General features: G+C 24.9%; 2 protein-coding genes across 2 annotated transcripts; both read left to right on the forward strand.

Moving 5' to 3' along the window:
* Nucleotides 1-294: 294 nt before the first annotated feature.
* On the forward strand, nt 295-5,694 carry LOC145845864 (uncharacterized). The gene is made up of 10 exons (XM_082952882.1): nt 295-515; nt 1,428-1,540; nt 2,459-2,659; nt 2,944-3,043; nt 3,537-3,577; nt 3,736-3,873; nt 4,149-4,254; nt 5,120-5,238; nt 5,517-5,639; nt 5,689-5,694. The coding sequence occupies exons 1-10, from the start codon at nt 335-337 to the stop codon at nt 5,692-5,694; spliced, it is 1,128 nt and encodes a 375-aa protein (XP_082809008.1). The 5' UTR covers nt 295-334.
* A 2,746-nt stretch (nt 5,695-8,440) lies between these two features.
* Nucleotides 8,441-12,476, forward strand: LOC145845866 (uncharacterized). Its single transcript, XM_082952883.1, has 5 exons — nt 8,441-8,472; nt 8,834-8,879; nt 9,240-9,371; nt 10,276-10,446; nt 12,258-12,476. Exons 1-5 carry the CDS (start codon nt 8,441-8,443, stop codon nt 12,474-12,476), a joined length of 600 nt encoding a protein of 199 aa, XP_082809009.1.
* Nucleotides 12,477-15,696: the final 3,220 nt, after the last annotated feature.

Genomic DNA, 15,696 nt, shown 5'->3' on the forward strand with positions numbered 1-15,696 from the left:
TTTAAATTTTGAGTAATTATGTTTAATTCGAATGAAAGAAACGTGTTTATAATCGCAATAAAAGTCAAAATACGTTTTTTGTATGTTAGTACTTTATGTGAAAAATAAGATATAATATGAAGCTGTTTTTTTCAGGAGACTTTAACTTTATTTGAGAAATTTGTCAGTTCTTTATAAATGTTTTAATTAATGCTTTACTAGAGTTTTTATTTAAAGAAAGTTATTGACTACATTATAATATCAAAATATGTTAAATGCTTCAAAACTTTTTTATAATATATTAAAGTAGTTTTTTAGGTATTATTAATCGAAATCACAAATTTATATCATAATAATGAACATCAGGAATATCGGTGTTCAAACAAAAGCTTGTGATTTGCCGGTTAAAAATGAATTCGAGGATGACGATAAACCGATCATTCACGTGCCTTGTGCTTCTCCTGCATTTTCTAACAACAGCAACAAAATGTTACCTGTTAAGCTGAGCACAAAAGTGGTAGAAAAAAGTGAACAAGGTAGTGAAGTTGTTTAGTATAAGCATCATCTAACTACTTTCATTTTGTTTGATTTAGTTGAGTTGAAAAAACTTGTAAGAAAAATAACCTTAGAAATAAATTCTTAAAGACTAAACTTAATTCCGTTATTTTTTTTTTAATCCTTTAACTTCGTAGGAAAGAATTTACAAAAGTTAAAATTTTAAGTTACAAAACAAATTAGTTTTGAGATGTAATTTTTATTTGCTTATTACTTATAAACTTCTTAAGTATACCGATTTAAAACAAAAAGAAATTAAGTATACATAATTTTAGTTTTAAAAGATAATTTGTTAACTCTTTAAAGTATATAAACTTTTAGCAAACTTAACATTCTATTATTTAATTAAGTATTTTTGAAACAACAAACATTTTTGGTAGGCTTATATTAGTTAAATATTTAAAACTATATGCTAAACGTAACTAAATTAAACATATGTGATAAGTATAAGACCAACATTTTTATACAAAATAAAAACAGTTTGCTTTTAATTTTTTTAATAGTATAACTTATCAAAAGGAAATCAACTAAAATTAGGTTTAACTTAAGTCCTTGCTTTAAAATATTAACCTTAGTAAACTTTTTGTGTACATAAATACGAAAAGTATACTTAAAGGTCTAACTGATTAACATACTTCCTAGGACAGCATTTTTTTTTAAAAAGCTTTATTTTATTGTTTTTTAGATTTATACTTCGATCTCTTACTCACCTTCCCTATACATATTAAAAGTTTATCAAAAAATTAAAATTTAATAATTAAAGTTATAAATAACGATAAAAAAAATATTTTTTTTCTAACTAAGCAAATATGCAAATCAGACTGACCTTTAATTATACTTGCCCATAAATACCGTATACGTTTTTTGAGGATTATTTAAGTTTTATACTGCAGAAAAAACGGAACCAAATAAAAAACTTTCGTATCGAGTACCAAAAAGAATTAAACCAAAAACTTCAAATTCCATTAGAGTTAAAACTAGATGTTGCAGATTTTCTAATGATAAGGTCAGTTTGTTGTTTACCTCTGAAATACTATGATTTGATTTTTTTTTTAAAGGTTTAACTAAGTTTTGAAAAAGTAGTAACAAAATAAAATAGATTAAATAAATTTTCTAAAACCGTTTTAAATATACCTTTTTCATAAGTACTTTGTTTTATAAATAAAAATATATAAAAACATGAAGCTTAGAAACTAATAATTTAGTAAACATTTCCTTAGGACTTATTTCTAACACAAACAGTATTTTCCGGACTACAATCAATAAACAAACCTTTTCTTTCAATTTAACAATATTTTTTTATTCTATTTTGTTTTAAAGTGTGTACCTAAAACAATACTGTTATGATAGTGTTAAAAACTTTTATATTTATGTACTAATAACATTTTTCAAAAACAAGTTTCTCATAGTTTGCACTTGTGCACAGTAGTGAACATAGAAAGTACTTTTCTATACATATTTTTCATGAGTGGTTTAATTTCCTCAAAATAAGTTTATATAGTACCTTAATTGTTAATCGAAATATCTTTTTAATTGGTTCTTTTAAAGTTTTAAGGTGTTATAAACAAATTAAAACAGTTATACTATAATAGTACTAAGTCGAGTATTAAAAAGGTATATACAAAATTATCAAGATTGCATAGAAATTTTTAGGAATTTTACGCTGTGCAGAGCTGATGAACATTTTGTGAGCGTCTGTTTTCAAGCACTTTAGTACAGCAGTTAAAAAATGTGTTAGAGAATAACCAAAGGGAAACAACGTAAATGTTTATAAACTTGGCATTTTTGAAGATTGTAATTGATATATTCCAACGAACCCGTATAGTTGAATGCTTTTTTATCATAAACCTTTTGCAAGCGTTGTTAATTTTTAAGAGCAATCTATTTACTTCTAATATTTACAATAAAAACATTCCATGAACAGACTCCATTGCCAACAGCCACAGCTAGTATGAAAAACTACAACGCAATAAAAAACAACTACATTTATACAAACTATGACAAGTTCTACATTGGAACGGATGTCAAACCTACATCAGCTCTTAGTAGCAGTCTAACTACGACTGCAGCTCACAATATTAGTGAAAAAGAAAGAGCAATTTATTACCAATTTCTTACACAGCGCGTTCGTGCAAATACTTTCGTTTTAGAAAATAAAAACAATTTGAAAAATTTTCGTACAAACTTTAAATTTTGTTTTAAGTTTACACCTATTTAAAGACTTATTGCTTTTCTTTTTTTTTTTCGCAAATTCGCAGCGAAGAACTTTTAACATAGTCGTCTGTACATGTGTTTTGTATGAACGTTAACATATAGAAAAAGTATCGTTTAAAATAAAGTTTATTCTTGATCTTAAAACTAAAAATAATGCAATAACAAAATTGTTTATAAAAAATTTAAAACACACAGCTCACCGGTCTGAGTGGAATCCGACAATATCGATCCACTTCGGCTTTACAAAAGCGAAGAAATTTTGTTAATTTTATAAATCAAATTCCAGCTACTACAAGTAAGTTTAAAACAACAGCACTTATACTATTCATTAAACGCTTTCATATATAAGTTGAAAATGACATTTATAAAATCGCTATTTATAAGAAACAAACCCCAAAAAAAAAATTGTGTTATATATTAGAGTTATGTACTTTGTACTTTAGAAACAAAAATAAAAATTCTCAACTTAAAATAAAGCAGAATATTATCACTTCAAGGTTTTGTATTTTGTTGTCAAAACAATGTTTAGATTGTTTGAAATAATTCGAACAAAATCCCTCAGTTGAATTATTTTCAAAAGAGTTAAACATCGTTTTGACAATAAAATTTAAAAAATTAAATGACATATTAAATTTATACTGGTAAAATTTATACAATATACTTTAGATATGAAAAAATATAGCCAGTATCACATTGTTGTCTTTAAGTTTTTACAAAAAACATTTTATTTAATATCACTTAAAACGTATTTTAACACTTATAAAACTTATGACTTGTTTTTTTTTTAGTTTCAGTAGAAAAAACACCAAAAGATGAAATAGACAGAGACGTAAGTATTTCTATTTAAAATAACAAAATGCCTTTTACTAATATTTGCTTAAGATGTAGTTAGTATGATATAAAGATTTGACACTGTAGTGTGCTGTTGATAAAATTTTAAAAATTATTTGAAACTTATTAAAAACTACTTTTGCTATATTTTCCTAGTGGATATCGATGAAACACTTGGAGAAAGTTAAGGACCAAGGTGGTAAAATGTGGTACAAGAAGACAGAAAAACAAAAAGTGGTCTACTGTCCACCAGAAATTAGAACTGTTACACACGTGGAAGACATATGTTGCAAAGTACAATAAAATTTTATCATTTATTTTTACTAATCATAATTACTAAATAAGATATTTTATTACTGTGAAACCGTGTATTTTTGTCTAATAATAGCATGTTTGAAAAGTTATGTATTAAGTAAACTACTTATACAACAGAAGCTAAAACATTATTAAACAAAATAAAGTAAATTTTTAATTGTTAAAATACTTTATGTTAGGTACTTAACAAGTATTAACCTACTTTTTATGATACTAGTGCTAAATAAATCGTATAAACTTAATAAATACTTAAGGAGTTTTTAAACAAATCGAGAGAGGAAGTTTTAGAAGAAAGTTATGAAGTTGAGCTTCTGTTTTCTCCAAAAGGACCAGTACTAAGAGAAGACAAGCATCTGACTGGTATTTGATTACAATAGAACTAGATAAACCTCTATGTAAAGTTTTGTTATTAATTTTTTCTGTTTAAATCTTTAACTGTCCCACTACATAAAATTTTACAAAATTTCGTTTAAAAATTATGTAACATTTTCTTTTTGACACCACAATAACAATAGTGTTAATAAAAACAATATAATTTAAAAAAAGTTCTGCAGTAAATTTAGGATATAGGGATTAATGCTTAGATATAAAAACTCTTTCATCTTTTATTACAAGACAGAATTTTTACATAACTGTTTATGTAAGAAGTTTGAATTTTAAATAAGCTATACTTTAGTTTTGTCGGATGCCAAAGCGTTCTTACTAACTCTATAATAAAAATGTTCGCTATAAGAATATTTATTTTTAAAGTAATGTTTAATATGTGTAAACATTAAAACAAAGCACCTTAACATTTTTAACCTTGTTTTTTTTACTACATATTTAGACGATTTTTATGTTAAAACTACTCGAAAAGGTTTTATGTTTGAAGCAAAAAAAAAACAACTCTTTAATGTTTTAAAGTGTAGTATTTTGAAAGACGCTAAAAATTAAAAATAATAAGTATACTTTTTTCTAAGATTAAAACAAGAACTATAATTCAGGTAAATTTTTAGAGAAAAATAGTAGTTGTAGAGTTGATTCCACTACCAAATATTTTGATCAGGTTTAGTTTCTTTAACACAAAAATTAATCAAAAAAAATTATGTTTAAAATTTGTTAAACATTAAGCACTGAACATTATCAGTGACTTATTTTAACTAAACGAAAAATAGAAATCTAAAAAGAAAATTAAATATCTAAAACAAAATATTATAATGTTATGAATATTAACTAAAAAAAACAGGCAGAAAAGAAGTCTACTTTTGCTCGCACTTAGATCCGCAAGCAGCATTGAGAAGGCTCAGGAAAGCTCAACAAAAACAAGATGATGCGCTGGTTGATGAATTAGAATTTCCTCCAAAAGTAAGCAAAATTAGTTTTTTATACTAAAATGTATTAGTATGCAGTAAAAAGCTCTGGACTAATTAAACATTTTAGGTCTTATAAACTATCAATCTTTTAGTTTAAACACTAAGAGTTTACGTTTTGTATTTTAATTTTAACAGTAAATAAAATAACAATTAGGTTTGTAAACTCTACTTTTGTACTTAAACACTTAAAACAATTGTTAATTTTTTTACTAACTTAAACAAAGTATAATTGAAAAAAAAAAATTTCTTAAATTTTATACTATTTAAAAGGGTAATAAAACACTGTACCAAAAACGGTTTCAATCAGCATCCTCAAGGACTTCCTCTAAAAACGGAGCAAATGTAAATTTGACCCCTGAGGTTGTTAAACAAGACGATGGATCAGAAAAAAATGTTAGTTTAAAACAAAAATTAACAATAAATTTTCGTTTATGTTTAAAAGCAATAAACTCTGAGACATTTAATATTAATCTTTTAAAAATATAAACATGCTCAGTAATACTTTTCATTTTTTAGTCATCTATAGATTTTTAGTAAAAATATTTATTAATGTATAAAATTAGAGAAGTAATTCACTAGCTATATAAAAAGCTAAGTTTGTTTTTGGCAAATAAGCAGTCTTTGAACTACCTGATTATTTGTTTTGAAAAAACAAATCTTTTAATAACAGTTAGTTTTGGTGTTAAATTAAAATATCGGTAAACAAAAAGTTGTTTGTCCAAGGATAGCAAGTTTAGTTTTCTGGTGTGTTTTACATGTGATTAATTTTGTCAACTTTCTTCAAATGTGATGAAGTTAAGTAAACAAACGATATACAATTTCTTATTTTACACGTCAAAATTTAGATCTTATCTTACAAAGAGATTTCTTGTTTCAAGCATTTAGATAAAATGTCGTTATACTTAATACCTCAAGAATTTTAATTTTTTTCAAACTTAATAAGTTATTTATATTTTTTCGTGTTTAAATAACATTAAAAAAAACAGGTGTTATACTTTTATTTATTAAAAGTAAAACAAAGCTGTTGTAATTCTAAAAATAAAATATATTTACTTAGAATTTAAGTAGTACATAAAACCATGTTTTTAGAACTTAAACTAGTTGTAATTTTAGTCAGATACAAGCAGTAGGAGGAAGAAAGGTAAGAAATTTTTGTTATTTTCGAACGATAACAAACTTTCGAATGATTCAAATGACTCCGGGATTGTTGATGAAATAAACAATAATGAAGAAAAAGTGCGTTTTTGTTATTATACTAAAAAAATATCTATTGTTCGACATACAAAGTATATAAATTTGTCTATTTTTAACTTTTAGATTTTTGTTTTTAAAGTTGTACAAATTTATATTTCATAGCAAAAAAGTTGTTGTTTAAATATAAAATAGGATTATTTTAACATTTTTAAACAATTTAAGAAGAAGCATAAGTTTTAAATCTTAGCAACCCAAACTGAGAAGTTTTACTCATTTTATACAGTAAGTTATATAAAAATTATACTAAAAAAACTACTTACTATAGCCTATTTTTTTACTTTACTATATTTAAATGTTTTAGAATATATACCTTAATACTTTTTAAACAATCCTAAGTTTATTAAAAAAAAATAACTTTATTTCTATTTATAATGTTTTTTCGCTATAAAACACTGTTGATGTTATTACTTGTGACGTACTATTTTAGTTTTACTATTTTAAAGCTCTATATACTTTTACTTTATAATGTTTTTTAGTAAAGCTCTACTTCTACTTTAATATTAGAGTAAAAAGGACTCAAAAACAAAAAGTAAGTGTAATTCTCACAAAAGACAACCATTAAGAAAACGAATAAAAATAAAAAAACAAGTTGTTTTAATGGAAAACTGCTCAAAAAGTTTTAAGTCAACTACACAAGATTCGGTGAGATTAACAAGCACCAATATAGCTTGCAATGGATGTCAATTATTTATAAAATAATTGATTTTAGTGTTTTAAAATCAAAATGCATGCATAAACTAATTTAAAAAATAAATTTAGCGGTTTTCCAAAAAAAGTTGATTAATAAGTCGTTTATTTTAATTAAGTCAAAGACACTTACTGTAATCTACCAAAGTAATTATTTAGAATGTGTTAATTGTACTACATGAGTCTTTTGCACTTTTCAAATGGTAGTAATTAGTTTAACCAAATTTTCTTAGTAAATAAATAGTTAGTTACTTTTATTATATTTTATGAATACTAGTTTTTAATGTTTATAGATTCTAAGGTTGTACTATAAAAAACGTTGTTTTAATGTTTTATTAAAAAAAAATAAAAAAAATAGTTAGATGTTTGAGTAAACATTGGTTCAAAGTTTTAAAACAAATAAATGTATTTAACACAAATAAACTAGTAAAATTTTAAATTAATACATGTTATACAAAACAAAATTTGTATGTATCAAAAATCTCATTAGAAATTTTCAGTATTATGTAGTTTAAAGATTTATTATTGTTCTTTTTTTTTTTGTGATTAGCCTATCAACCTTATAAACACTTTCCCAAGATTTTAATTTTTCTTTTTAGGAAGCATACTAATACTTCAGTTATAAACAATATAATATATAATACATAATCATAAACGAAACTATACTCTCATTGCACAACTTAAAAAAACAACTTTTACGATTAGAATATAAAAATTAGCTGATGCTCGATTAAATTGACACTATATAAATTTATTTTTTGGCTCGGATATTTTTGATTAGTTTTAGTCTACAACCACATAACTATAGTCCTGGAAGTAGACTATATTGTCCAGGGCATGTATTGTTCAACGTATTGTTAAACGATCCAAGATGTGTTCGACTCGATAACCAAAGAGTTTTACGTGCACCAGGATCTCGGACCAAATATTTTGAGCTTTTTTTCTGTCGTTCAATAAACTAATACAGTTAACAAACTAACAAAACAGCAAATTTAATTCATAAAATTATTGAAATTAAGCTTTTTTGTAGCTTAGCCTAAACAAACTGTTTTGTAACTTATCTAATTGTTTACTAAATTAGGAAGACGATATTGAAGTATTTGAGGAAGAAGAGGAGGAAGATGCGCCTCCAAAATCTGCTGCATCTTGTCCGCCTCCTAGACTTTTACTGAAAGATCTTCAAAAAAAATCAAGATCAAGAAGAAGGTAACGTTGCTACAGCTTTTATAAAAGTTCAAAAACATTTGCATACAATGCGTGACTTTATTTATTTTCGGACTTGTACGTAAACTATCAAATTAGTTTGTAGTTGTACTAAATTTCTTCAAAATTTGATATTTTTTCAATAAATAATATAATAATAATAGATAATAAATAAACTCAATTTATACTTTTTACTGATTAAATTTTAAAGATATATAGTACAAATACTTTTTATAATAAAGTTATTGCAGTATTGCTTCATAAATCACCAACCAAAAATTGTTCAAAATTTAACTCTTACTGTGTTTTGTAAACATGTTTAGCGCTTAACTTCTGTATTATTTTTTATTTAATGATAAAAGCTTCTTAATTTTGAAGATTTTTTCAAACTAATTATATAGTTTAGTTTACCAACATTGAACTAGTTTGATTTTTATATACAGACAAAGCACTGCAATAAATCTCATATCAGCTCCTAATAGTAGAAGAGTAAGTATAACTTTTTTATTTGGAACAAAACTTTTTCACTACAGAGTTTTAAAACATTAATTTATTGTATATTTATACTTTTTTATTAACTTTTCAGCTATAAATATGTTGTATACTTTGGAAGGTTTATGCAAATTTTAAATTAAGGAAGTACTAATCTTATTTTTAAAATTGTTTAGACTTTGTTTAATCTATGCGTTTGAAATAAAATTCGGAAATTTATAGTATGTACTTTAAACAGAGTTTGTGTTTTTTTCTACAAGTATTAAGAAATTTAAAATAAAAATTACAAGTATTCTCATTAATAAAAAAAAATAGACTCATAGTTTTAGTTTCTGATTAAAAGAAAATTTAACATAGAGACCACCGCCGCCCAAGCTAAAGTCAAGAGGAGGTGGATACAACTTCCCTGGTTGGGATGAAGTTTGTGTAGAAGTTAGGTTTGAAGGAGAGGTTTATTACGAGAACTTTCTTGAATGTAAAACTCTTCAAGTAAGTTCTATGCATCAAAGTATAAGTCTGTATGAATTATTATGAACATATTTTTTTTATCTAAATAATGTTATGGTTACATGAAGAAGTTTTTTTTTAGCATAAAGTAAAAAAAGTTTATAACTGCGTGGCCCAGAAAAAATTTATATTATTTTATTCACTAACTGTTCAAAATTTAGGTTTAATCGTTTGCTAACAAAAGATCCTAGTGAAGTAACTTCACTGTTTCTTTCCTATTAAAAACCCAGTTGAAGTGTGTTGATTCGTTGACACACAGAAACATATGTTGGTAGAATAAAGGAAGATTACTGTATAATTTGTTTTTATTATTTTATTCAGTTATATGAATACTAAAAAAACTGCTTTGTTGAGTAATGTACAATTACGTGTATTTAAAAAAAACTTAAATACACAAATTTGTAGAGTTTATCTAGTTTTAGTTTTTTTTTCTAAAGAACTTTAAAAATTACTAGTTTCAACTAAAAAAATAGCATATGTTATACTTAAAGTAAGTTTTCAACTATAAGAATTTATAATATTAAAGTATGACTAAAACTTTGTTCTCGAATTATGTTATATGTAATTTTTTATACAAAATTATATATGTACAATTTACACAGTACTTAAATAACAATTTTGAACTAAATCACTTTAAACTACATTGAAAAAAAAATTCATAATTAGTTTTAAGTTTTTTTTTAAATAAAACTTTTTGACAGTGTAATGAATGAACAACAAATAATCTTAAAATAAATTGTACTTATCAAACAACTCTTAATTGCACTAATATGTCTAGGCTGCTCAACTAATAAGGAATTATTTTAGTAAACAACACTTACAAAGTTTTATTTGTTTATACACAAATTTATAATGCATACTAAACGAAAACAATCGATTACAACAGGACGTATACACGTGGATAAAGACAGAGTTAATGACTAACGAAGTAATAGAGCCATCTTGCCAACTTATGCTTTCAATCGGTAGTAAACTATGGCCCTTAGAAGCAACCACGGCCGGGGTAGCTCTGTCTAAATTTCCATCAGTTTCTTTTACCTGTGAGATCATTGATGAGGTTTGTTTTATAAGATTGAAAAATTTAGGTCTAGTTAAATATTTGTGTTCCTTTAGGTAATTAGTGTTATGGTGCTAAAAAGTGTTTTTATTTTAAGTTATGCCAAGTATGATGCTTTAAAGTTAGCTGTTATAAGAAGAAAAAAATTAAACTAAAATAAAACATAATTTTTCAAGTAAATATGCTAAATCATAACTTTATTGTTTCTAAAAATCATAATAACTACACAGTATGGAAACGGGTATTTTTTTGACGAGCGTTACTTTTTTACGAAGGGTCATTTTTGCACGATAGTAAAAAAAATATATATAAAAAAGTTACCGACCGAGGGTAACGGTTAGTGGTGACAGTGATAGTAAAATAAAAAAAGAACATTTAAAAAAAAAATCAATTAATAAAAAAACCAAAAAGGAAAAAAAAGTTACCGACCGAGGGTAAGGGTTAGGGGTAAGAGTGATAGAAACAAAAATGTACCATCAAAAAAAATAACAGGAAAAAAATATAAAAAAAATAAATTATATAAACCAAAACATAAAATTAATTAATATGGTTAGGGGTAATAGTGATAACTTAAAAAGAAAATAGATAATAAAAAAAGTATTTCAATCTGTGCAAAAGCGTCTTCGTGTAAAAGTGACCCTCCGTGTAAAAGTGATACCGTGTAAAAGTGTCCCCTTGTGCACAAAAGTCACCTCGTGCAAAAGTGACACCCGACCATACAGTACATTCGATAATCGAAAGGTTCTTTTTGCACAGGTTCTAAAACCAAACGTTTTCATCGTCTTTTTTTGTCCTTCAATAAACTACAATAATGTTTAGACAATAGTAAATGACTTAAACAAAATCAAGGATTACCAAAAGTCATTTTTATAACCGTCCATTTAGCAAGTATCTAAAAAATAAACGCCACTACTTAGCTAGAAATCGTCCCTTTAATTTTTAGTTACCCATTTAGTTTTGCCCCTTACCAGATACTATTTCCAAGAGGTTTAATATTGTCAACTTTGGGAAACCCTGCAAGAGAAAAAAAAACAACATTTCTTATTAGAACTAGATTTAAACAAAGAAAATATTTTTCAAGCTTATTGATATAGTTAATAAACATTTTAATTATTATCATTTAAAGCTCTTAAACTGGGGTCAGAAAAAAAACTTTAATACTTCAGATAGATATATTTTTATTTATGTATTAACTACTTAAAAGAAACTTTAAGAAAACAGATTTTAAAAATGAAGTATAACTTTTTCAAAGCTTTAGCTTTAATAAAAATACAGCATGGTAGTATTATTATTTATTGAACGACAAAAAAATACGCTCAAAAAGTTTCGTCTAAGGAGCTGATGTACAAAAAACCTTTCGGTTATCGAGTCGCACACCAAAACAGTTTAATTTCATGTCCAGGACAAAAAAAAAAAGTATAGATCTTACTTATATTTGTTTTAGTACAATATTTTAAAAATGAGTTTTATGAAGTTTTCACCATTTAAGAGGAAATTAAGTATTCTTTTTAGAAGTAATTGAATTACTGCTGATGTATTTTGAATAAACATTGAATTTTTATTTCAAGTAAAATAAAACTAAAATTGTCAGTTTTAAAGAAAAAGTTTGTTTTATAAAAAGTCGTCCGTAAAGCTATTTATATAACTTCAAATACCAAAATAGATTTACAAAACAAGAATTGACTTTTTCTTAACAGGCTAAATGGTAGCAATATTAAACAAGCTACCAAAGAAGTAAGCAACTAATTTTTTTTCTACATATAGAAATTAAAAATTTTAATTCAACTTTTGTTTTAACGAACCTTTTACAGGGTGATTCATTTTCAAAGAGAAAAGAGGCGAGCTTTAGCAGGTACGCTTCAAAGTTCACACTACCTTTAAACTTTAAAGAGTTAGAATTTATGAATCCCATGAACTACTTGATTAGATACAGCTCTGTCGAAACTGCTTGGAATGACTATTTTTCTAAAGTTTTCAAGAGCTATTTGAAAGGAAAAAAAAAGTTTGTATCCACCTCAAATTTCAATTGATTATTCAAGAACTTTTACGCGACCAAATATAAATTTAATTGAATTTAAATTGCAAAAAAATCATTAAAAATATTTTAAGTTTTTAGTGCATTTACCAAATACAAGATAATTAGTTTTGATTTAACTGCACCACTTATCTACATTAATTTTTCTTTTTTTGTAAAGTTAAGTCTAAGATTTAAATGATTAAAAGTAGATTAGGGTTGTTATTATACGATGAATCAGAAAAAAAAACATAAGTTGCATTTCATTAATTTCTTATCGTTTATATGACACTAAAAATTTCAATAACTGAAAAGAAAATATTTTAAAATGACACTGTTTTCATTACAAAAAAAAAGTTTATTATTTACATTTAATGATAATGTGAAGTTTTAATAATAAAACAACAGCACACTAAACTACGAAGAAACGAGCAATGCAATGAACAAACTGTTTGAAAAACTTTCAACGCCACTCCTAAAACGAATACTACTTCTTACTGGTTTTGATCCTAAATCACGAGAAGAGGTTGACATGAACGACTTTAATGAAGTAGATGATTTAAGTTGGAAGGAAACAGTTTCCGTGGATAGAAAAATGTTTATTTGCTTCTGTGCAGTTGGTAACAGAATTATTTGCAATGAAAGTACGATGTTAGTATTTTTCTTATAATATTTATTGTTTGTACTTATAACAATATGAACTAACAATAATTTTATTTCTGGTCTAATTTAAAAAACTAAAGTTTTATTTTTCAAAAATAAAAGAAAAATTATTGATAACATAGTTACTTCTAAACTAATTTGTTTTACTTCTTTTTAAGAAATTTTTGTTGATGATGGTTGTGTAGTGCAGTCCAGTGTTTATTGTATGATAGTAAAAAAAAACTTTGTTGAAAAGTTTCTTCTTTTAAAGAAATTTTATAATGAATATATTTTAAGCCTAAAAGTTATTAATATAAAATTTAAGAATGTTTTATTTTGTTAAACTTATGTAAAAGTTCTATTTTTATATGTTAAATAGACTACAGATATGCAACTTAATGCCTTTTAAATGGACACCAAAGAAGCTTTTCATACTAGAATATTTAGTTTTGTTTCTTTAATGTTATAATTATATGAAAAACTATTTTTTATCTCAATCATGTAGTCCTACTTTAAATCGTTCGTTTTGTTTATCACTTACAGGTTATATAACAAAACAAGTAATGAACTTTTAATCTCTCTCGTTTACTAGTTAATAGTTTAAAATTAGTTACAAACTTCAACTACTAAAAACAAAAAACAATTGCAATACTATCTTAAACTTTATTCTAATTTAACTAAATTAATATGCACCAGGATACGCAGTAAAAAAGTATACAAACTTTTTTTTTTATACAAAAATAAAAATTAGTATTAAATAAACAAACTATTAATTATTATGTACTTATACTTTAGAGACAATCTAAAAATAACATTTTAAATTTGTAAAAATGATGAAAATAACTGAAAGTTTGTTTAAATTATACCTTGTTTTACACTATATAAAATTATTAGTTTATTTCATAATTAAACTTGTTTTCATTGACCAAAAATTATTATAAACTGTTTTTGACAAAGTATTAAAAAACCGTTTTTGTTTTGCTCTAATAAAACGTTTCGCCTTATTAGTTTAGAATTTAGATACAGTAGACTACCGCTTAATTACGCACTTTTTTTGGTACGCACCTCGTCTTAAGTACGCACTTACCTAGAAAGACAAAAAAAATCTAATTTTTCTTAGACTTAGATTTTTTCTAAAGACTTGTTCCTTAGAGTCATTTTCTGACGCTTTCCATCATTAGTTCTAAATTTCTCTAAATTTTTCTAAAATTTCTAAACATTTTTATTCAAAAACTTTCAGAAAATCTGCAAAAGAAAGGCTAGTTTTAATGTAACATAATACAAAACTAGTTAACCACAAAAACTAGTTACAATTTTTATAAAGTCAAAATAAACATATAAAAAGAAGCAACAACAACAAAAAACTAAAGTTGAATAAAAAATAATGAGCATCTTATCATTGTGCACTTATACTATAAATGTTTCTACTGATATAAACTTTCTTACAAAAACAGTCCTGAAACGTTTTTCTTACAAATAAAAAAAATCAAACACTTTTTAGCTAATGGAAAATTATAATAAATGTATTAACTAAACTTAGCTTGACTAGCATTATGTAGAAACTTTTTATAGAAAAAATAAATAATTTTAAAATTTATTAAAAAATTTTGCAAAGTAGAACTATGTATCAAATGTTATTTAAAATAAAAAGACTTGTTTATTTGGCTTAATTATTTGGTGGCTAGTTGTAAGAAAGAAAACAAACAACTAAATTTCATATTATACTATGTCGTCAAAAAGTACGCACTTTTTGGTCGGGTTCAATTTGCGTATTTAAGCGGTATTCTACTGTAATCAATAGTTTACGTTATCAAAAAAATACAGAAGGTTGTAAATAAAGAGTTATTTTTATAACCATTGGAGACAAAACTAATTGTTCCTAAAAAAAAGTAATTGATAAATATTTCTAGAGACGGAATTTATGTAGGAAGTTTAAAGCAAAAGAATCGTTATTTAGAGAAAGCTGACTTTTACAACCTAGATGATACACTAGAAACAATAAAAATATCCTCAGAATTGAAACGCTTACTTCTTTATGTAAGAAACACATGACAAGATGTTAATTGCCTTTTCGAGATTATGCCTGTTTTAAGATTAAAGTTTATGCTTTAACAACTATTGCTTTTGATTTTTGAAGCAGGAATTATTATCTTTTGATAAATAAATAAAAACATTTCTTTTGAAATATCCGTATAACCTGTTGTTAATAGTTTTTGTTTTTATACTTGTAACAATTAACGAATATTTATGAGCGATCTACAGTCAAATTAACTTGTTGCTTTAAAACAGTACTTTTGAACATTTATTTTAGACGGTATTTATTACTCAAAGCTAAAAATGTCTACGTTTTCGGGAATTAACAATTTTACTTTAGTTTTGACTGAACTGTTAGTAATTTCTGTTTCATGAGTTTAGCCAACTACCAGCTAATCATAATGTTGATTAAACAGTTGAATTCAAGTCCCGTAAACTAAAATACTTTGATTTAGTTGATTTTAGCACACAAATTTATAAAAAAGTATAACTAATAAAGTTTATATAGTTAACAGTTTATGGGCTGTCTTTATTGCTAAAAACAAGTTCTTCTTACATCT

Source organism: Thalia democratica, unplaced genomic scaffold (genome assembly GCF_965202585.1).
Source record: "Thalia democratica unplaced genomic scaffold, ktThaDemo2.hap1.1 HAP1_SCAFFOLD_175, whole genome shotgun sequence".
Classification (NCBI taxonomy): domain Eukaryota; kingdom Metazoa; phylum Chordata; class Thaliacea; order Salpida; family Salpidae; genus Thalia; species Thalia democratica.